Source organism: Chiloscyllium plagiosum, chromosome 22, assembly GCF_004010195.1.
Source record: "Chiloscyllium plagiosum isolate BGI_BamShark_2017 chromosome 22, ASM401019v2, whole genome shotgun sequence".
In the NCBI taxonomy this organism is placed as follows: Eukaryota; Metazoa; Chordata; class Chondrichthyes; order Orectolobiformes; family Hemiscylliidae; genus Chiloscyllium; species Chiloscyllium plagiosum.
Window position 1 is genome coordinate 10,163,685 of NC_057731.1, and position 22,279 is coordinate 10,185,963.

Here is a 22,279-nt window from a genome sequence, read left to right on the forward strand (position 1 = left end):
CAGTGCTTGGGAGCCTCCTGTGAAGCGCTTCTGCGGTGTTTCCTCCAGCATTTATAGTGGCCTGTCCCTGCCGCTTCCGGTTGTCAGGGCAGGGACAGGCCACTATAAATGCCGGAGGAAACACCGCAGAAGCGCTTCACAGGAGGCTCCCAAGCACTGAGGATGTCACCTAGACAGGGGACGAAACGTTTGCAACAAAAACTTCCAGCTTGGCGAACAGAACACATCAATGAGCACCCGAGCTACAAATCTTCTCACAAACTTTGGATGGGAAGGTTATTTGAAATGGGAGAACTCGCTTTTGAGTCCTCCGGGCTGCAAGCTGCCCAGGTGGAAGATGAGATGTTGTTCCTCTAACTTGTGGTCTGATTCACTGTGGCAATGGAGGAGACCAAGGGTGGACATGTCAGAGAGGGAGTGGGAAGGGAATTTAAATGGGCGGTGACTAGGAGAGTAGGCTGGCCCTTATGGGCCCAGCTGAGATGCTTGGCAAAACATTGTCTGAGTTTATGTTTGGTCTTCCTGATGTAGAAAAGACCACTTTGGGAGCACAGCATACAGTTTATTTGGTTGGAGGACAGGCAGGTTAACCTCTGTTTCACCTGGAAGGACTGTTTGGGGCCGTATATTGAGTGAGGGAGGTGGTGTGCTAGCTGGTTTATGGCTTGCTGGGAATTCATATGAAGGGATCATAAAGTGGTAGTAACCCACTGATGAGATTCGTGACACCTCAAAACAACTTTGCCCAATAGTAACACTTAAAGATCCCTCTTGCCTCCAATGAGGAAGCTTCATGTCAAACAAGATCAAGGTGGAATTAAACAATGTGAACACTACACTTTAATGTTTTTGAATTATAAATCTCTATAATTTGAAAGAGATGATTTCATTGTGCCATGGGCCATTTGATTGTGTACTCGCAGCTACCTGAAACATGCAGATATTTGCAGCTTTTAGCATGATGAAAGGATCAATATTAAAGCTAAAATTTATTTTTTGGTCTGGAATGGTGAATTTTTTAGGTTCAGTTTTGTTTTTTAGAAACAGAGTCCAAAGTTGCATCTAACTTAGAAACATCTGGTATCACGTTTGAAGAACCTATGGCACTCTCTCAGTATTGATAATAAACTCAGAAGTATTTTTAGGACAGTTGTGCAGATCATACATGTTTCTAAAAGCCATGTTGAAAGGAAAATGCTAAAACCTCTCACAGTAGCCTGGTAAGTAATATCAGAGGCAACAAAATCTGCTGACAGGATAATAAAATCTCCATAGTTTGACTAATTGAAATGTACTCGAGTTGACAACAGGAATGATTTAACTTGAAACCTTTTTGAAGCAAAGCAAAAATTACCTACCACCTAGATTGACATACAATATAAATGAGGAATCACAGGGTGGGGGTTGGGGGGGCGGGGGGGAAGATAAATAAAGGGAAATGGAATATTCCCTCAAAAATCTTTCTCACAATTTCAAAACACCGAAAAGAAAAATTACAATTACTAACAAATGAACAGCATTTCTACCACAGAGAAATTGGTGGAAGCTTAGAATTTAACCCAAAAAAGGAAACTTTCCGTTGTTAAATGCAAAGGTAAAGTTGTCAAAGTATAACCAGGCCAGAGAGAGATGACGAGTGGTGGGTTAATCTGAGGGTTACTATCCCTCAGGCGAGGTGAGATCTTGAGAAGGAGAGTTCTTCAGTGTAACCACGGCCAGCATAAAAATTGAATGCAAACTGTTGGTATCATTGTTCATCACAAACCATCTGTCTAGCTAGTTGAGCTGACTGACCCCTTTTGTAAGATTTGTTTATCTGCAGTTACTATATTTTATGGTTTATGAAACATGAATAGCATGAGGAAGAATTGTAATTGAAGGCTTTGTGTATACTTCAGAAAATAATTTCATTATCACCTGCTCATAACAGTGGATTCATAAAAGGAAGATAGAAGAAAAATGCTTTATGTGCAAATGAAAAGTATCCAAATGAATGATAACTAATGTTAGTTCCACTTTGGTGAGTACTTAAACAAAGAATTCTGTCAATTGAAATTGAAGTAGGTATCTACAATCGGAACCCATTATATTCATTCTGAATATTGTGTTATTGCTATTTTGTCCCTTCATTGAAGTACATGGGCACAATTCACACCTACTGAGGGCTGGCAGGTGAAGGTATAGAATAAGGTGCGAAAGCTTGGATAGAGAACTTGTTGCCTTTCAAATGCACCCCCTCTCCCACCTCCCCAGTTAAAAACAGGGTTAGAAGGGCTGAGAGCCACCTTTCTACTCAGGGACCAATTCATACTCTTAAGATCACTTGAGGGTCTCACAGTTCCATTGCTCATATTCAACTAGTGGTGGGTTAGGGACTGCACTAAATGCGTAAACCAATAGACCATCAGTCTATTGCGGGTGAAGCTTTCAGTCCCTCCTTCCCTCCCTCCATCCCAGGCATTCCATGCCTGACAAAGGAACGTTTAGTTGTGAAGACCTTCCTTAGTTGGAAAAACCCCTTGCTGTATAAACCTATTTCCCTTTCTCCCCATTTAACTGAATGGAGCTAACAATCCTTTGACCCAAACTTTTTTGAGTTCTGAGATACCACTAACACTTCTTCTTCTGGGGCTGACTGTATTATAGGAGGTGGCCACTGCTCTGTGCGGTTAGCACTGCTGTCTCTCAGAGCCTCGAACCTGAGTTTGATTCCAACCTCGGGTGATGGTCTGTGTGGACTTTATACATTCTCTCTGTGTCTGTGCCAGTTTTCGCCGGGTGTTCCGCTTTCATCCCACAGTCCAAAGATATGCAGGCTAGATTGGCTATGCTAAATTGCTCTGTAGTGTCCAGGGATGTGCATGGAATTAGCCATGGGAAATGCAGGGAAAGGGTCTGAGTGGGATGCTCTTCAGAAGTTCAGTGTGGATTTGATGGGCCAAATGTCCTGCTTCCACATTGTATGGATACAATGATTCTATGATGGATGGTCCCATTATTGTGACAGTTAAATTCCTACCCTTGACTCTGTTCATGTTTTTCAGGATGTGTTCTGTTCAGCTCAGACAATAATCTACTGCAAGAAGTGTTTCTTAGTTGAAACAGAGCAAGTTGCAGCAAAAAGGAACAAGTGTAAAACAAATGGACCTGAGTAAGAACTGAAGATTGAATTTTTTTGAAAAGTTTTACTTTGGAGCACTGCAAGTTGATCAAAATGAGATCAAATAAAATGACTTCAGTGTTTAATAAAAGGATTAATAAATGTTCCAAAGTTTAATTCTAAATAATTGAATGCTTAAAATTAATAGCATCAAGTAGATCTTTAACTTATAAAGTCTCATTATTTCACCTGTTTATAATTAAATCATCTCACCTTCAGGATCCTGGGCTGTTGTCAAGGTAACTATTTTGAATCCCATAGTCAACCATGTGAAGAGCCATGGCAAAGGAGTCATCTTCCTTCAATCTTCAACTTACATAAATCTGAAATAGAAAAAGCAAATCCTCAGTTAAAAACTATTCAACAGCCAGTGAAATTGACAACCATGTTCTGAATGCTCTTTTCCAATTTACTAAAAAGCAGATTCGAGTGCATTTATGATTCATACACTATGGAGTAAAATAAGTAGAAAATTATAGTCTTCATTCCCATGATAGTCTGCTATGTCTATTCTGCAACCTCCAGTCCCCAATGGCACCAATACAAATTACACGTTGTAAGTAAAGCCACAGAAACGTAATTTTATGGATCCTCTTAAAACAATGACAACAGTTAAAATGTTGAAAATAAACAGGTCATTATTGGTGTTAAAAAATAAAATTAGCAAATCTAGGCTGCAATATATCAGGATTTGCACGACAATTAATGTGTATCTCCAGCATAGAGATATTGAAAATAATTACATCCAGCACTTTAGCCTTGTCCTCACGCAGATGGATTTCAATAACAGACCAAGTTTTCTACAAATTAAAAATCTGCAACCTTATGTACAGTGAGTAGTAATCGTACGCCATGTATTGAACAATTATATCTTTAGAAATACATGCCATCAGAAGCCATATGGATGGCAAAAACATTCTCCTTATTCTAAAAGCCAGTAAATACAAAATTCATAATATCAATTTCTGGCTGAAATCAGGATTCAGAATAATGGGGGTAGATCAGGGCCCAACAATCAGATCCATTGTTTTAAGGTCAGGTAGGGTACCCAGGCCAGTAGTCAAATTGGGGCCATATTTTCTCTCTCTGTCCTTGAGTGAAAGGCCAAGCAGGATCTCTCCTTGTTTTCTCATCGAAAAGACAGCCCAATCGTAATGAGCTCTCATTCGTTGCACTGCTGTGTCAGCCTGGCCTCTGCACCCAAGTCGGGGAAGAGTCTTTGAATTTAACTGCTAAAATGATGGGTCTATCCACCAGTTACAGAGTTGTTGACAACCCCATTGCAGCCATTTCCAGGAGCCCTGAAGGGATTCAAATCCCATTCAAACTTGGTTTGAATGACTTATTGTCACTTGTATTTTAGAGTGAATAATACAGTAAAATACAGTAAAAAGTTCAACTGTCACCACAATATGGTGTCATTTTTGACTAGTTTAAAAATAAAAAAGGTTAAAAGATACAAGTGAAAGACATTCTTTGTTTCGCTGCCTCCATCATGAACCCTGAGCAGGATCACCAGCGATTCCTGTGCCCCCTCCCCTTCTCCACTGCCATGCCAGACCCATCAACGTAGGAGTCATGGCTTTTTAGAATGGGATTCAATTGGATTATTTTGTGATTGACTCTCTTGGATTCAGAAGAATGAATGCGATCAACTATAAAAGTTTGTTGGTTATAGTAAATACATTATGGCAGGAAACCTCAGATTGCAAAGTTAGGCTAGAATTTTTGCTAAGGAGGTGAGAAACAGGACAAGTTTGAATGTTGGTCAGAACCCCATCTCAGCAAAGGGGGTTGGAGTCTGAGTAAAGTCAAGATTTTCATGTGGGTGGGAGCTTAACTGGAGTAGAGACGGAATTCCTGTCTAATTAAGAGGGCAAGAGGACTCTCAAAGTCAAAGGGCCATTCAGAAGCACCAAAATGCAGTTTAAGGCAAGTAACTGAGAGGACACCTCAACAACAAGGTTCCTTCTCAGCCATTAGAGAGCAAAAGGAACATGTTCAAGCCTTGTGCTATTTTCTTTTCCAATTGGTCGGGACTTTGGGAGTCTGTAGTTCCCTATTGCTTACTCCGTGACAATGCTTTGGCCAGTCAAAGTCATCCTGTCAGCCAGTCTGTACACTTTTCTCCTGTTGTGCAAATTGCTATAAATATTTGAAATGGGGCTTCCTTGCATTTGTCCTGATGAATGCCACCCTTAAAGCTTCAGCAATATGGGAGCAATAGGTCTCCACTTGCAGTAATATTCAAGTTATTTGTTACCAAACAACAGTTTATAATCAAATTTTACTTTTCAGAATGCTTGAAAAGACTGAAGATCAATTGTGTTATGTTTTGTGTCTTCTTTAATAAAGAAAAATCAACACTGCAATCTTTGAGAAGGCACGAGAAGAAAATTGGATTGTTTAATACAATTTGTGTGCTGAAAACATTGAAATCCTATTAATATTGACAAGATTTATGTACTGATTGGTTATGAATATGTAATAAATGTTAGGCAAAGGATAAAGCTTATGGTAGTATTTCTTTTTCAGTTTTACATCTGAATTTTAAGCAGATGCTCTTAAAGCAATAAAGTACTAAAAAAATCTGAAAATGGAATTGTCAATTGAAATCAAATTAATTTCAGGTAATTTAGTAGTTCTGATTCAGATTATTGATCAGAAGGTAATGAAGTAACAATAAAGTGTCCTTGTTTCTAGTGTACTTTTAAGTGACAATATAAAGAACAAATGTTTGATCTTAGTTTACCCCAACTTTCAATAATGAAGAATTCTGAGACAAAGAAACAGCAAATCAACAATTTACATTTGTATCATGATTAGTGCTGAAAGTGGACTGGATACCCCTTGTAAAAGAGTACCTAAACAAGGAAAGGAAAGGTTGTAGATGGGTCAAATTGAGGTGTGACAAAACCTCAGTCAATAATTAATTTATGAGATTGTTCTTAAAATGGTGAAAGTGATGAAGAAATCCAGAGGTGAGAGAGAAACAGAATTCCAGAGATTCAAACAAGAGATAAAAGAACAGCAGATATAGGATGAGATATGGTAACAAAAAAGCATTGCTACTGCAATTATTTTGGTGAATTTAAGGAATTGCTAAAGCTTGATCCCTATGAAAAAGGTTACATGTTCCAGAACAAAATATACTGGGCTGAATCTGATAGAGTAATAGAGATGTACAACTAGGAAACAGATCTTTCGGTCCAAGTTGTCAACTCCGACCAGATATCTTAACCTAATCTAGTTCCATTTGCTAGCACTTTTCCCATATCCCTCTAAATCCTTCTTATTCATATACCAATACAGATGCCTTTAAATATTGCAATTGTACTAGCCTCCACTACTTTCTCTGGCAGCTCATTCCAAACACGCACCACCCTCTGCATGAAAAGGCACCCTAAAGCATTGCTCTCTAGTTCTGGATTCCCACAATCCAGGGAAAAGACCTTGTCTAATTATCCCATCCACGCCCCTCATGATTTTAGAAGTTTTTATAAAGGTCAGCGCTCAGCCTCCAACGCTCCAGGGAAAGCAGCCCCAGCCTATTCCGCTTCTCCCTCTAGCTCATATACTGCAACCCTGGCAACATCCTTGTAAATCTTTTCTGAACCCTTTCAAGTTTCATAACATCCTTCCAGCAGGAAGGAAACCAGAATTGCACACAATATTCCAAAAGTGGCCAAAGTAATGTCCTTTACAGCTGCAACAGGACCTCCAAACTCCTATACTCAATGCTCTGACCAATAAAGGAAAGCATACCAAACGCCTTCCTCGCTATTCTATCTACCTGTGACTCTGCTTTCAAGGAACTATGAACCAGCACTCCAAGGTCTCTTTGTTCAGCAATACTCCCAGGACCTTGCCATTAAATGTATACATCCTGTTCTGATTTGCTTTCCCAAAATGCAGCACGTCACATTTATCTAAAGTAAATTCCCTCTGCCACTCCTTAGCCCATCGATCCATCTGCACTCTGAGATAATCTTCTTCGCTGTCCATAACACCTCCAGTTTTGGTGTCATCTGCAAACTTACTAACTATACCATCCATATTCACATACAAATTATTTATATAAATGATGCAAAGCAGTGGACCCAGCACTGATCCTTTTGGCACACCACTGGTCAGAGGCCTCGAGTCTGAAAAGGAACCCTCCACCACCACCCTCTGTGTTCTACCTTTGAGCCAGTTCTGTATCCAAACGGCTAGTTCTCCCTGTATTCCATGAGATCTAACCTTGCTAAACAGTCTCCCTTGCTAAACCTTGTCAAATGCCTTACTGAATTCCATATAGATCATGTCTACCGCTCTGCCCTCATAAATCCTCTTTGCTACTTCTTCAAAAAACTCAATCAAGTTTGTGTGGCATGATTTCCCATGCCGAAAGCCATGTTGACTAACACTAATCAGTCCTTGCTTTTCTAAATACATGTAAATCCTGTCCCTCAGGATTCCCTCCAACAACTTGCCCACAACTGACATTAGGCTCACCGGTCCATAGTTCCTTGGCTTTTCATTACCACCTTTCATAAATAGTGGCACCATGTTAGCCATCCTCCACCCTTACCTGTGACTATCGATGATACAAACATCTCAGCAAGGGGCCCAGCAATCACTTCCCTAGCTTCCCATCGAGTTCTAGGGTAAACCTGATCAGGTCCTGGTGATTTATCCACTTTTATGCATTTCAAGACATCCAGTACCTCCTCCTCTGTAATCTGGACATTTTTCAAGATGCCACCATCTATTTCCCCACATTCTATGTCTTCCATGTGCTTCTCCACAGTAAACACTGATGCAAAATACTCATTTATTATTTCCCCCATCTTCTGCAGCTCCTTCTTGCTCATCTTTGAGGGGAGAAAGTGAGGTCTGCAGATGCTGGAGATCAAAGTTGAAACTTTATTGCTGGAACAGCACAGCAGGTCAGGCAGCATCCAGGGAACAGGAGATTCGACGTTTCGGGCACAGGCCCTTCTTCAGGAATGAGCAGAGAGTGTTCAGCAGGAGAAGATAAAAGGTATGAGGGAGGTAATGCCAGGATTTTCACCCAGCAACTGTGCAGGACTGGCAATATGTTTCCAAGTCAGGATTGTGAGTGTCTTGGAGGGAACCTGAAGGTGGTGGTGTTCCCATGCCTCTGCTGCCCTTGTCCTTCTTGATGGAAGTGGTCGTGAGTTTTGAAAGTGCTGTCAAAAGATTTGTGGTGAATTTCTGCAGTGCATGTTGGAGACAGTAAATGTTGCTGCTACTGAGTGTCAGTGGTGGAGGGAGTGAATGCTTGTGGATCTAGTACCAATCAAGTGGGTTGTTTTGTCCTGGATGGTGTTAAGCTTTTTGGAGTGTTGTTGAGGCTGCACTAATCCGGAGAATTGGGGAGTATTCCATCATCTTTGAGGGGCCCTATTCTATCCCTAGTTACCCTTTTGTCTTTAATGTATTTACAAAAACCCTTTGGATTGTTCTTAACTCTATTTACTAAAGCCATCTCATGTCCCCTTTTTGCACTCCTGATTTCCATCTTAAGTGTACTCATACTGCCTTTATACTCTAAGGATTCACTCAATCTCTGCTGTCTATACTTGACCTATGCTTCCTTCTTTTCTTTAATGAAAACCTCAATTTCAGTAGTCATTTAGCATTCCTTCCGCCTAACACCTTTTCCTTTCATCCTAACAGGAATACACAGTCTCTTGACTCTTGTTATCTCATTTTTGAAGGCTTCCCATTTTCCAGCCATCCCTTTACCTGCGAACATCTGCCCCCAGTCAGCTATTGGAATTTCTTGTCTAATACCGTCAAAATTGGCCTTCCTTCAGTTTAGAACTTCAACTTTTAGATCCAGTCTATTCTTTTCCATCACTATTTTAAATCTAATAGAATTATGGTCGCTGGCCCCAAAGTGCTCCCCCATTGCCACCTCAGTCACCCACCCTGCTTTATTTCCCAAGAATCGGTCAAGTTTTGCATCTTCTCTAATAGGTACACCCACATAGTGAAGCAGAAAATTTTCTTGTACACACTTAAATTCTTATCCATCTAAACCTTTATGTTTTTAAAAATTATTTATTCATTTGTGGGATGTAAGCATCACTGGCTAGTCAGCATTTATTAGCCTTCCCTAGTTGCCCTTGAGAAGGTGGTGGTGAGCTGTCTTCTTGAACTACTGCAATCCATCTGCTATGGGTTGACCCACAATGCCATGAGGGAGGTAATGCCAGGATTTTCACCCAGCAACTGTGCAGGACTGGCAATATGTTTCCAAGTCAGGATTGTGAGTGTCTTGGAGGGAACCTGAAGGTGGTGGTGTTCCCATGCCTCTGCTGCCCTTGTCCTTCTTGATGGAAGTGGTCGTGAGTTTTGAAAGTGCTGTCAAAAGATTTGTGGTGAATTTCTGCAGTGCATGTTGGAGACAGTAAATGTTGCTGCTACTGAGTGTCAGTGGTGGAGGGAGTGAATGCTTGTGGATCTAGTGCCAATCAAGTGGGTTGTTTTGTCCTGGATGGTGTTAAGCTTTTTGGAGTGTTGTTGAGGCTGCACTAATCCGGAGAATTGGGGAGTATTCCATCATACTCCTGACTTGTGCCTTGCAAATGGTGAATAGGCTTTGGGGAGCAAGGAGGCAAGTTAATTGCTGCAGTATTCTTAGCCTCTGACCTGCTGTTGTAGCCATTGTATTTATATGGTGACTCCACCCAAGTTTCTGGTCAACGATAACCCCAAAGATGTTGATAGTGGGGCATTCAGTAATGGTAATACCATTGAATGCTAAGGGGCAGTGGGTTAGATCGTCTCTTATTGGTGATGGTCATAGCCTGGCATTTGTACAGCATGAATGTTATTTGCCACTTGTCAGCCCAAGCCTGGATATTGTAGAGATCTTGTTGCATTTGGACACGGGCTGCTTCAGTGAGCCTGAGAAGTTGCGAATAGTGCTGAAAATTGTGCAATCATTGGTGAACATCCCCACTTTTGACCTTAATGTTGGAGGGAAGGTCATTCATGAAGCAGCTAAAGATGGTTTGGCTTAGGACACTACCCTGAGGAACTCTTGCAGAGATGCCCTGGAGCAGAGATGACTGACCTCCAACAACCATGACCATCTTCCTATGACTAACCACCTGAGAGTTTGCTGCCCGACACCCATTGATTCCAGTTTTGCCAGGGTTCCTAAATGCCACACTTGGTCAAATGCAGCCTTGATGTCAAGGGCTGTTACTCACACCTCACCTCTGAATTCAGCTCTTTTGTCCATGTTTGAACCAAGGCTGTAATGAGGTCAGGTGCTGAGGGGTCCTGGCCGAACCCAAACTGGGAATTACTGAGCAGGTGATTGCTGAGCAGGTGCTGCTTGATAACACTGCTGGTGACATCTTCCATCACTTTACTGATGATCAAGGGTAAATTGATGGGTGGTAATCGGCTGGATTGGATTTCTCTTGATTTTTTTAAAAAATGCACAGTATATATTTGGGCAATTTTCCACATTGTCACGTAGATGCTAGTGTTGTATCTGAATGGGAATAGCTTGGCTGGGGGACTGGCAAGTTCTGGAGCACAAGTCTTCAGTGTTATTGCTGGAATATTGTCAGGGCCTGTAGCCTTTGTCTCCAGTGTCCATATCCAGTATTTCTAATTGTTTCTTAATATCATGTCAAGTGAATCAAATTGGTTGAAGACTGATATCTGTAATGCAGGGAACCATTTGAGGAGGCCGAGATGGATCATCCACTCAACACTTCTGGTTAAAGCTTGTTGCAAAAGCTTCAGCTTTATCTTTTGCACTGATGTGCTGGGCTCTTCCATCATTGAGGATGGGGATATTTGGGAGCCTCCTCCTCCAGTGAGTTATTTAGATGTCCATCATTATTCATGACTGGATGTAGTGGAACCGTAGGGATTAGATCTGATCTGTTGGTTGGCAGGCCATTGAGTTACATTGAGTTTTTTTGGAGGGTTTCTTGCTGACAGGCCTAACAAGTTCTCTCACCAAATCTTACCAACCCCAACTTATTAACTACCTACTCTGCCCCCGGTGTGTCTCCTGTCCAACTTTCACCCCACTTTATCAAACACTTTATTAACCCTACAACAATTCACCACACAGTGAATATCCCAGAATAACACTGACATCTCTTATGCCCATGACATCTTTAAATGCCCATTGTAACAAAATGAGCACTGTCAGTTTGGAGCAGTTCTGTATGGTTCCTGATACTTACCCCAGATATGGCAGACAGAATGCAATCAGTGCCTGCTTTGTAAGCAGGTGCTGAACTTGTCCAAGGCCTGATCTCGTCTATGACAACCTTCCCGAGTTTGTGGCTGTGCAAAATGGCAAGGCAAGACTGAAGCAATCTGAGCCCTGTATCTCTGTCTTAAGTACAAAAAGGTAAGGCAATGTAGACACAAAGCAGGAATGCTGTGAGCATCCAGGTATATGCTGAGTGAGTGAGCGACAATACAGCAAATGAACAGCCCAAATGTGGCCTGTTAAAGTCCTTGAACTGGTCACATATTCCTGAGCATAGTGTCCTTCCTGCAGGATTAAAATGATGTCTGCCAGTGCAGCCCAAGGTGTAACACTGAAGTACAGAAGCAACCAGTAAATGAACTGAAGATGCATCAAGAGGGTTCTTACAGGTTGGCGCATATTGGATGTCAATGTCCATAGGTGGGGTGCATGTGGCCAGTGCCCATGGAGTGTGAACTGAGATGTTGTTGCCTGGTTTCCAGCACAGAAGTTGTTGGAACAGGTGAGAAGAATCTTCAATGTGCTTATTCTGGTTTCTTCCTCAAGCTTTTTCCTAATGTCTACTGTGTGTAGTGAGCTTGGGAATGTGAATATTTTTGAAGTGAGCTTACGCATTCACAAGGTGCTTAGAAAGCAATATTGACTATCAATTGGCATTGCACTGATGCCGAGTGAGACCGTCACTCAGTCATTTGTGAAAGGCATAAAAGTTGAAGCAAGATGATCTTGAAGTTGAGTTGGGTCACGCCACACTTGTTGCCTGATTCAGCCCACATATCTTCCCAGGGCCCACGTCATGTGTAGCCCAATAAAATTTCCCCGATTGTTTGAAAATTTTTGCTTTCAAAAACAAACATCCTAAAACATAGAAGCTTTCCTTTCACAAATTTATTGTGGACAGTTAGGTTTGTCTAACATATTTGCACATGTCAGCCTGTGCATTCCAACAAAACTGTGGCAGGGGACTGAAAACATCAGGAGTTTTCGAAATCAGTCACCTTTGAAACTGTGCACAGGTTTTCTGATCTTATTGCTCTCACACACAAACTTCTAATCTAGTGCAGATGAGCTCTTCAGGGCAAAGCCTTTGAATTTCCTAAATTTCCACCATTTCAAAGGGATGCTCAAGGATAACTATTTTATCCTCTTTCTTTAAAAAAAAATGGACCTGCAAGACTCCTTGGGACATATCACAAATGTTAAAGGTGGTACGTAATCATCAGTAGCTATTGCTGTTCTCCAACAATCAGACAGGCTCTCTTATAGTGTATCATTCACTTGCTTTGGTTCTGTTCAATTGAAATTCATGCTGCATGTTTTCATTGCTCACCACTCAGAAGATTCCGTGAAAGAAAAAGAAGAAAGGTGCGTGAGGGACATTCAGCAGCACTGGACAAAGACTGGTCCATCTATATTATTGCTGTAAAAAGGGACAGACTATCAAAGATTTCATCAGATCAGACACAAAAGTACCAAATTTCAAAGGGATCAATTGGCCAAGGCCTTGCCATAGAGAATGTGCAAAAGAATTGTTGTCTCTCATGCTTCTGTTTAATTCAAAAAGATACACTGGCTGAGCTTATCAACTTTGCTGCTGCAACAACGATCTTCCTATTAGAAGATCAGAGCCTATGTTCTAAGCATCACAAATGTGAGTAAGTTGAGAACAGTCAGTACGTTGCCTACTGTGGTCAAAGGGTCATGTGATTTGATACAATTCGCAAGTCACGTGGTCTCCATTGCTGACATTGCATTAGCACTAGTTTTTACATAGGTATTGTGGACTAAGAAACATTGTAATGATAGAGGTGATTGTCTTTTACAAAACTTCAGTGTGACAGATACACAGTTCAAAATTTGTTCTAATTTCACTTTTCCATGCATGAATCACCACATGAGGCTTTTAAGAACATCATGCATCTTAAAAGCAACAGTGGCCTCTTATCAACCAACCAGACTAAATTCTATATTGTCGTATGACCATGCACTCATGTAGCTTGGAAGAAACTTGGAAAGACAAGTGCCATCCCCAATCTTTACTACAATAGTTCTTTATGTGGTTCTGTAAGGACACCTGGATGATCCTGCCAAGTACATTATTTTATGTATGAAATAGGTGACATGTTCATTATCATTTAACTCAATGTCTTCCTCTTCTTTCTTATTGAGCAAAAAAACTAAATTGACTATTCCAAAGTAGAGATCAGAATTTAACAATAACAGTTTTCTTCTCTTCAAAGATGCTGCCCAATCTGCTGAGTTCACAAGCACTTCTAATTTTAATTTGAGATCTGCAGTACTTCACTTTTACTCAAGTGTCTTCTTGCCTATTTCACCAGATTGCCACGTTACATGAGTATGGGAGAGATTGATGGTATCTGATGACGGTATCCCTTTGGTTCAACGTTATGTTTCCAAGAATAGACTGTCAACATTTATGTGGTGCCACCCCATGAGCTCAACACAACTTTTAAAAAAAGGTCTCCATCACTGACATCATCTCTTATATTCCCTCAAATGATATCATTGTAGCAGCCTAACAAAACACCAGAGGGCAGATATGAAATGAATCCCAGGCAGCTACAAAAATCATTGCTGAATACCATTGCTAGATTGAAGTGTATCACATTATAATCCCATCAAGATCTTCAAGATGATTAGCTATTATACACTCTACAACTCTGCAATAAAGAAAAAAAACTCTACATGCCGGAAAAGGTCAACAATGAAGATTAGTAGCAGACATTGCATTTCCTATGCTATGAACTAAAGGAGCTACTCTAAGTCAATGGCCTGGATCTTATTGTTGTAATAATTGCATAATTGCAAACATTTTCTGTCATCATTAGCTCACTGAAAACCAATATCACCTTCTGAAATCTGCACATGGACAGAATGACAAGGACATCCAGGAGCAGAAGTTTATTTTGCCCCATGTTTTTGGTCATAATGCCATAAATACAAAACCCAACACCCAGCCCAGCTCTCGACCCCAGCAAAATTTTAAGCCTTGGACAGCCAGTGAACCTACTTTCAACCCAGTTAATTGAGGCCCTTAATTGGCCATCTAATGGCCATTTAGTAGCTCTGCCAACAGGGGACAAGAGTTGGAAGCAAAATGTAAAGTTCACTGTAGTTGTTGCACCAATGTCAGCCAGCTGCATCTCATAGAATATGAATTTCTTGATTGGAGCTGTTAATGTGGCCTATGCAGGGAGCCAGAGCTGATGGTTAAGAACAGGACTGTAAGTGATACTGACACTCTGGTGTCTGACACTGTGGGAGTCAGCCATATAACCATGGACTGTTCACATATAAAGAAGGAGTGACTTGGTGGTAAGGATAGTGGAGGGGTTACTTCATCCACTAGGTCTCAAGCTAATTGGGAAGCCCCTAGGCAAGGGCAAAGTCCACCTCTTAGTTCCAGCCAATACACCCCATCCTCACCAGGCACTTCTGGGGTGAACTTGCAAAAGAAGTTTTGCTCTCTTTAAGGTCCAGTGAAAATCAGGAATTGAATGCTGTAGCCATTACTCCTTATTATGCTAATAGAACTAGAGAATTGCCAGCTATTCTTTGGTCAGCAGTTCTGATGTGAAACCCACCCACAGACACTGCAATCAGCATTTCTATGATTTCTCCATGGGATGTGACAGGGAAACATTCTCCAGTTCCAAAATCAGTAGATTTTTGGCATTCCATGTGGTTCTTCGACACCCAGTTCTTATTTACTGGGACCATCTGTCGATCAACACAAGATTGTGATGTACCCCGAAATGTGAGTCTGTGCTTGCAAGGTGGCCTGCAAGTTGATCGGAGAGATGTCATGATGGTCATGAGGGTCATAAGGGTTTGGCAAATGCTGGATGCCAATGTCCATGGATGACAGGTGTATGCAGTCAGTCCCCGTGAGTCATGCCTCATGTTAATGTTTCATGCTGAGACATATGGAGACTCCTCGCAGCCAACAGCAAGTTGAAGTTGCCAGGTAACTACTCTGACCTCCATGACAAGAATTATCAATGGCAAACTCATTCATTGCATTTGATAAGGCATGGAGGTGATTGTTAATGAAGCAACGTCTGCCATTAATAACAGTGTCTCAAAGCATTTCACATGAATGGTTAGGAAACAAAATTAGACATAGGGAGGCAAAAGCTGTATTCCTCCTTAATCGGCATTCCACCACTCCATAATGAGAAACCTATATCTCCACGCACCATAAAAAATGCAACAATTTGGTTCTCACTGAGATAGACCTCACTGGACTTCTCACCTGATTCTAACACAAATACTACCATCGTCCATGGCATTGTGAGCCTTATAAGAGTCTACTCTTGCACTCTAATGTCAGTGGTGTTACTTTAGAATTACTTGACTGATAATCCTTGTTGAATATGATGGAACTGTTTTCAAACAGTGAAATTGTATTTCGTAATGCAAACAAGGACAGGACTTATTCAGTTAAGGTAGGGCCCAGGATAGAGTTGTAGAACAGAGACCTAGGGCTTCAGGTATCTAATTATTTGAAATTCGCATCACAGGTATACAGGGTAAGAAGGCATTTAGCATGCTTGCCTTCATTGCTCGGAATATTGAGTATAGGAGTTGGAATATCATGTTGAGGTTGTACAGGATGTTGGTTAGGCCCCTCCTGGAGTACTGTAAAAGATATTATTAAACTGGAGAGGGTTCAGAAAAGATTTATCAGGATGTTGTCAGGAATGCTGTGTTTGTGTTATGAAATGAGATAGTAAAGGCTGGGACTTTTTTCACGAGCGTAGGAGGGTGAGGGGGAGGTTTTTTAAATCATGAGGGACATAAATAAGATGCATGTCAAGGGTCTTTTTCCTCAGGTGGGGGAATTCAAGACTGGGGACATACATTTAAGGTGAGAGCAGAAAGCTATACAAAGGACATGAAAGGCAACTTTTTACAGAGAGGGTGATTATGTGTATTCTGAACTGCCAAAGCAAGCGGTGTATGCAGGAACAGTTAGAACATTCAAAAGACATTTGGATAAATTCATGAATAGGAAAGGTTTGGAGGGATATGGACCAAACACAGGCAGGTTGCACTAGTTTAGTTTGAGAACATGGTCAGCATGGACTCGTTAGACTGAAGGGTCTGTTTCCATGCTGCTTGACTCTATGACTTTAAAGACTACATAAGAGCTAAATAGTCTTACTGCCATGAAAAGTTAATGTAAACTGTGCAATGTTAAATCTTCTAATGATATATTCTAAACTTTTCTATGTAAAATGTTATTTTGATTAAGATAGAAGCTAATAATAAAAAAAAGATAATTGTAATCATTTATTTAGTTACATGACAATTCAAATTAAAAATGACTGAATTTAGAAGTTTTAACTTCAGTTTGTTTGGTGTGAATGTCAATGCGATTGGATCCTTGGCATGAGATTTGTGATTAGGTAGAAGAACTTTCATGGAGCTAATTTTCTCCAAAACTATGCCAACAATTTTGAATCTTTAGTGAATAGTTTGAAAATAAGTCAAAGAAATAATATCCCATTTCCTCCAGCAGTTGGTGAGAAGATCACGTGCACAGTAGATCTGTCAACCCAGAAACCATTTTATGCTTCTGGAGATGTTCAATCTGCAAATACTTCACCAAGTCAGCTTCAACACTGACCACATATTAATATTAAAGTTTTATTTGAATAGTTAAAGTTGTTATCAGTGCCTCTGTGTAGACATCACCATAGCACTGCCAGCAAAATTAACTTAATCATAGCCTTGGCACTTTCTGACCCGCTGTGCTTTTCCAGCATCACACTCTGGACCTTTAAGATAGCCTTGCGTATCCTCAAAAACAGGGGGATGTAGATGGAATTAAATGTCACACATGTGAAAGTCTCCCATTTCCATCCTGATAGATCAACTAAAATCACAGAAAATCATTCTATTTAAGTTCCCGGGTTAAATTTCCAGCAAATATAGGCAAAATCCCAGCATTGAATATATTGAGAAAAATAAATCCAGATGGCTTGATTACTTGACAGCTCTTCAGGTGCATAACCTTGACAGCTTCCTGTGCAGAAACTGAACATCAAGCATGCAAAGGTAATAAATTTGACCAAGTGCTTGTCAACTCGAAAACACAGATCAAATCAAATCAACAACCTAGCTATGGAATTCAGAATTCAACAATTCATTACTGTACATGGGTCAGGGCAGAACTTATGGGCCCAAAATTAACCTGACAAAAATCATGGGCTCGGCTTATGAGACCATTGCTGTTCATGCCTTTGCACAAATTCTCAGTGGGACCAAAACTGTCAATATAGTACAGCTGCTAGATTATCTGTTTTTCTTCCTCTAACAAATGCATTTGCTTTGTCCTACATGGAGAGTTACTTGCATAGCTTAAAATCTCACCCTTCACCTCTTAAAAAAAAAATCCAATTAAAATATATTGAGGGAAACTTCTCAATAAAGCTGGGAAACTCCAAAATGAGGAGCAAGCTAAAATTTGGGTCAAGGACCCAATTTTCTATCCAACACAAAAGTAAACACTGCAGTGCGTATTTACGATCCGAGCATCAGCCTTCCTGCAGTTGTTATTCTAAGTTACCATTGTTTTATAATGGCATATGCTTGTTTAGTATATGCTAGGATACAAGCAATAAAATGTGAGATGTGCCAATCTGCCTTAAACCCATAAAATGTAGATTTAGGGCAGTTGCATCTTACATTTTGTCACCCTAAAGGCAGAATTTAAAAGCAGAACTCAAAAGTGGCAGAAAACCACTTAATTCCCACCACCTGCTCTCCCACACTGATTCACTAAAATTTACAACCCAGATACCATTACAATAATAAGGCCTCCCCCACACCAAATCTATTAAAATAAGATTGCTGAATTACACTTCAATGCCATTTTAAAAAATCACGACAATATATAATACAATACAAGTGCACACAAAAAACATTGAGTCTCTACCTGTAACATTAAACAGAAGAAATTACAGTGATGTCAATATAAATAAACATCAGTCCATGAAAAATATATAAACAAAATAAAGCAACCTCCTCACTAGTCCTGTAAGTTATAGCACAAGAATTCACTTGCCAATAGCAAAAGATGATGAATTAAGAAATTGTGACACTTTATATTACAAGCAAATCTCTTTGACTATTTGTGCTGACATCACTGGATTGTAATCATCATGTTTCTACTTCTGTCTGTCTTTGCTGTATATCAAATTATGTGCCTGAAGAAACAAAGCCTTCAAAACTTATTTAACATTTTTTTTTCTTGTGAGCTACAACCATAGACAAAGAAGTTGACTTGAAAGAAAAGCCTTAAAACCTACATTACTTTGTACCTGCTGAAATAGCCACTTTCAGTTTCAATGTATATTTACAATAAATGCAATTTAAGAGCTAGATTTCATATCTGAATTTGTAATTTAATACAATACAGAAGCAGAATGTCAGAAAAATATCAAAATTCACTGGATGTAGGTTTTGTCACCATACTAGGTAACATCATGAGCGATCCTCCGGATGAAGCAATGGTGGTGTGACCCACTTTCTATTTATGTGTTTAGGCTTCCTTGGGTTGGTGATGTCATTTCCTGTGGTGACATCATTTCCTGCTGTGATGTCATTAGATGTTCTTTTTCTCAGTGGTGGTAAAGGGAATCCAAGTCAATATGTTTGTTGATAGAGTTCTGGTTGGAATGTCAAGCTTCTAGGAATTCTCGTGTATCTCTCTGTTTGGCTTGTCCTAGGATGGATGTGTTGTCCCAGTTGAAGTGGTGTCCTTCCTCATCTGTATGTAAGGATACTAGTGAGAGTGGGTCATGTCTTTTTGTGGCTAGTTGATGTTCATGCATCCTGGTGGGTAGTTTTCTGCCTGTTTGTCCAATGTAGCATTTGTTACAGTTCTTGCAAGATCAGTTACAAAATGTAATTTAGAAAATGCCTTCATCGTAAACCTGTAGATTATAAACGTTGAGCTTGTATCATCTAATCACTGTTTCTTAATTTGTATCATCCTTTCTCCTTTTTTAAAAAATACTGGGAACATCTGAACTGCTGTATTTTACACCCTTTAACTGAGAATCTTATAAGCTTCAATAAAACCATTTAGATTCTAGTGGTACTATTTAGTTTCAATTGTAACATCAGATTACAATCATTTTATGAGGGAGATTTGGCCCAAGGACACAGTGGAATAGGGAAACAATGTTCATTTATACAGTTTAATTATCATTGAAAAGTGCTCAGGGCACTTCAGAGAAACATGGCCAAACATTCCCGCTGTCAAGCCAAAGAAAGTTGATCAAAATTTGAATTGGTTGAAAAGATGAAATAAGGATGAAGACTTTATTTCAGAATATAGGATCTATGCAGCTGAAGGCTATCTTCAACTATAGGATCAAGTAAAGAAGGAATGCACAAAATGCAAGTATAGGAGGAACAAGGAGTTGGCTTGAAGGAAGCATGCAAGGCTAAGGGATTTTGGAAGGATATCAACAGGTAAGGTACTGAAGATAGTTAGTAGTAGTCTTTCCTTTATAAACTGGAAGTAATGGAAAATCAAACACAAATATAATAAAGCAATGCCTTCGAGGTGAATAGATTTTGATCTGGGGCAGGATATGGATATTGAATGAGCTGGAAGAAAACTGCAGCACGTCTAAAATTGCATTTCAGCAAAACTATCTAATAGAGACATAGTGAAGAGATCGAGAGGTGATCAAGTGTTGGAAACTGAAACCATAGTGGTAAGAATATGAGATCTTTCTGGATCTGCCCATGATCAGATAAATTATAATGGCAAGTAGATACTTAGTGAAAAAGGATGGCATGGTCCATCATGTCAAAAATGAAGAAAAGTCAAAAGTGGATAGCACACTACAATTCAAGGAGGCAGCTCAGCAGTACCTTCAAGGACAACTAAGGATGGGAATTTTTAAAAATTGTTACAGTGGAACTATTCATGGTCATTTTGATCAGAAATCTGATTGAAGAGCATTAAATATAGGAAGAACAACATGAATTTGGAAGGTGGCAAAATACCTGTGAGAAAAGAGAGATTGTAAATAAGATAATATTTCACAAGGATAAAAATACTCAAGGTGGATCCTTTAGGAAGTTATGAGGATCACAGTTTTGAAAGAGAGGAAGGATTACCTGAAGAAAGTGAAAGCTTTAAAATTATTGCTCACATGGAGTCAGGACAGGAAGTCGAATTGTCAGCAGTTTAGTGGGAAAAAGTGTCAAGGGAATAGGAGGAGGTTTACGCAGGTTGGGTAATCCCAGAGAAGAGAAGTCAACTTGGAACACTGATTAATGAATAAGGTATATTACGCAGTGTCACACAGTACTTTGGTCCAACTCACCCATGCAGACCAGGTTTCCCTAACGAAACGAGTCTCATTTGACTGTGCTGGCCCATATCCCTCTAGACCTTTCCTATTCATGCAACTGTCCAAATATATTTGTTGCTGGAGGGAGGAGTAGAGCAAGGAAACCAGCCAGATACACAGAGGTGCTTGGTAATGAAAGAACTAAGTAGGCATTTGCTTTTTCTTCAAGATAATCTCAGAATAATGGGTAGATTTGGCAGGCGAGAATTATGTCTGATAAAAATTTTGAAGCTTGCTGAGCAGACTAAGGTGGATAAGGAACAATGGGGCATATATTCAAAAATAATAAAAGCAGATTTGAATAAGTACAAATCAAATCAAAATTAGATAAATCTGGGAACAAAATAAGTTATTTCTTTAAAGCACTGTGAGATGCTTATGGTAATATTCAAGATAAATATAAACAGATTTAACAGACACACACAAATCAGATTAAGCATTCTCTGCCTAATTATCAATGTAACAGAACATAAACACATATTTAAAAGGAACATGTCAAGATTTATTCCTCCATACTCAACCATCAACTTTGCAAACCATCAAGCATCAGTTTTGCTTTAACAATTGACTCAATTCTTATAATTTTGAAACTTTAAATATTGATCATTAAATCAGGATGTGATTATCTCAGAGAAGATTGTTTTCATTGGCGATCTCAAAGGTGGTGCAGTGGTTAGCACTGCTACCTCACAGCGCCAGGGACCTGGGTTTGATTCCTGCCTCGGGTGACTGTCTGTGTGGAGTTTGCATATTCTCCCTGTGTCTACGTGGTTTTCCTCTGGATGCTCCGGTTTCCTCCCACAATTCAAAGATATCAAAAGATGTGTAGGTTAGATGAATTGGTCATGCTAAATTGCACATAATGTTAGGTGCATTAGTAAGAAGGAAATAGGTGGATTACTCTTCAGAGGGTCAGTGTGGACGTTTTGGGCTGAATGGCCTGTTTCCACACTGTAGACAACCTTTGGCCTGCTTCGATGCAACTGAGTGTCCTGTTTGAGTTTGTGGATGTACCTACTAAAGAAGGTGCAAAACTTGACCTACACTTGGGCAATAAGGCAGTGCAGGTGACTGACTCCTCTACATTGGGGAGACTGGATGCCTCCTAGCAGAGCACCTTAGGGAACATCTCCAGGACACCCGCACCAATCAACCCCACCGCCCTGTGGCCCAACATTTTAACTCCCCCTCCCACTCTGCCGAGGACATGCAGGTCCTGGCCTCCTCCACCGCTGCTCCCTCACCACCCGACGCTTGGAGGAAGAATGCCTCATCTTCCGCCTCAGAACACTTCAAGCCCATGGCATCAATGTGGATTTTACCAGTTTCCTCATTTCCCCTCCCCCACTTCACCCCAGCTCCAACCTTCCAGTTCAGCATGGCCCTCCTGACCTGTCCTACCTATCTATCTTCCTTTCCAACTATCCACTCCACCTTCCTCTCTGACCTATCACCTTC

The 22,279-nt window shown here is 40.3% G+C and overlaps 1 protein-coding gene across 2 annotated transcripts in view; it reads right to left on the reverse strand.

The window, feature by feature from the left end:
- pcdh15b (protocadherin-related 15b) overlaps positions 1-22,279 on the reverse strand; it is a 1,523,107-nt gene that overhangs the window by 736,625 nt on the left and 764,203 nt on the right. For both annotated transcript variants that reach the window (XM_043712368.1, XM_043712367.1), the window contains one exon: positions 3,374-3,483. In XM_043712368.1, coding sequence (XP_043568303.1) covers positions 3,374-3,455 — 82 coding nt within the window. In that variant the 5' untranslated portion in view covers positions 3,456-3,483. The remainder of the gene's footprint in view (positions 1-3,373; positions 3,484-22,279) is intronic.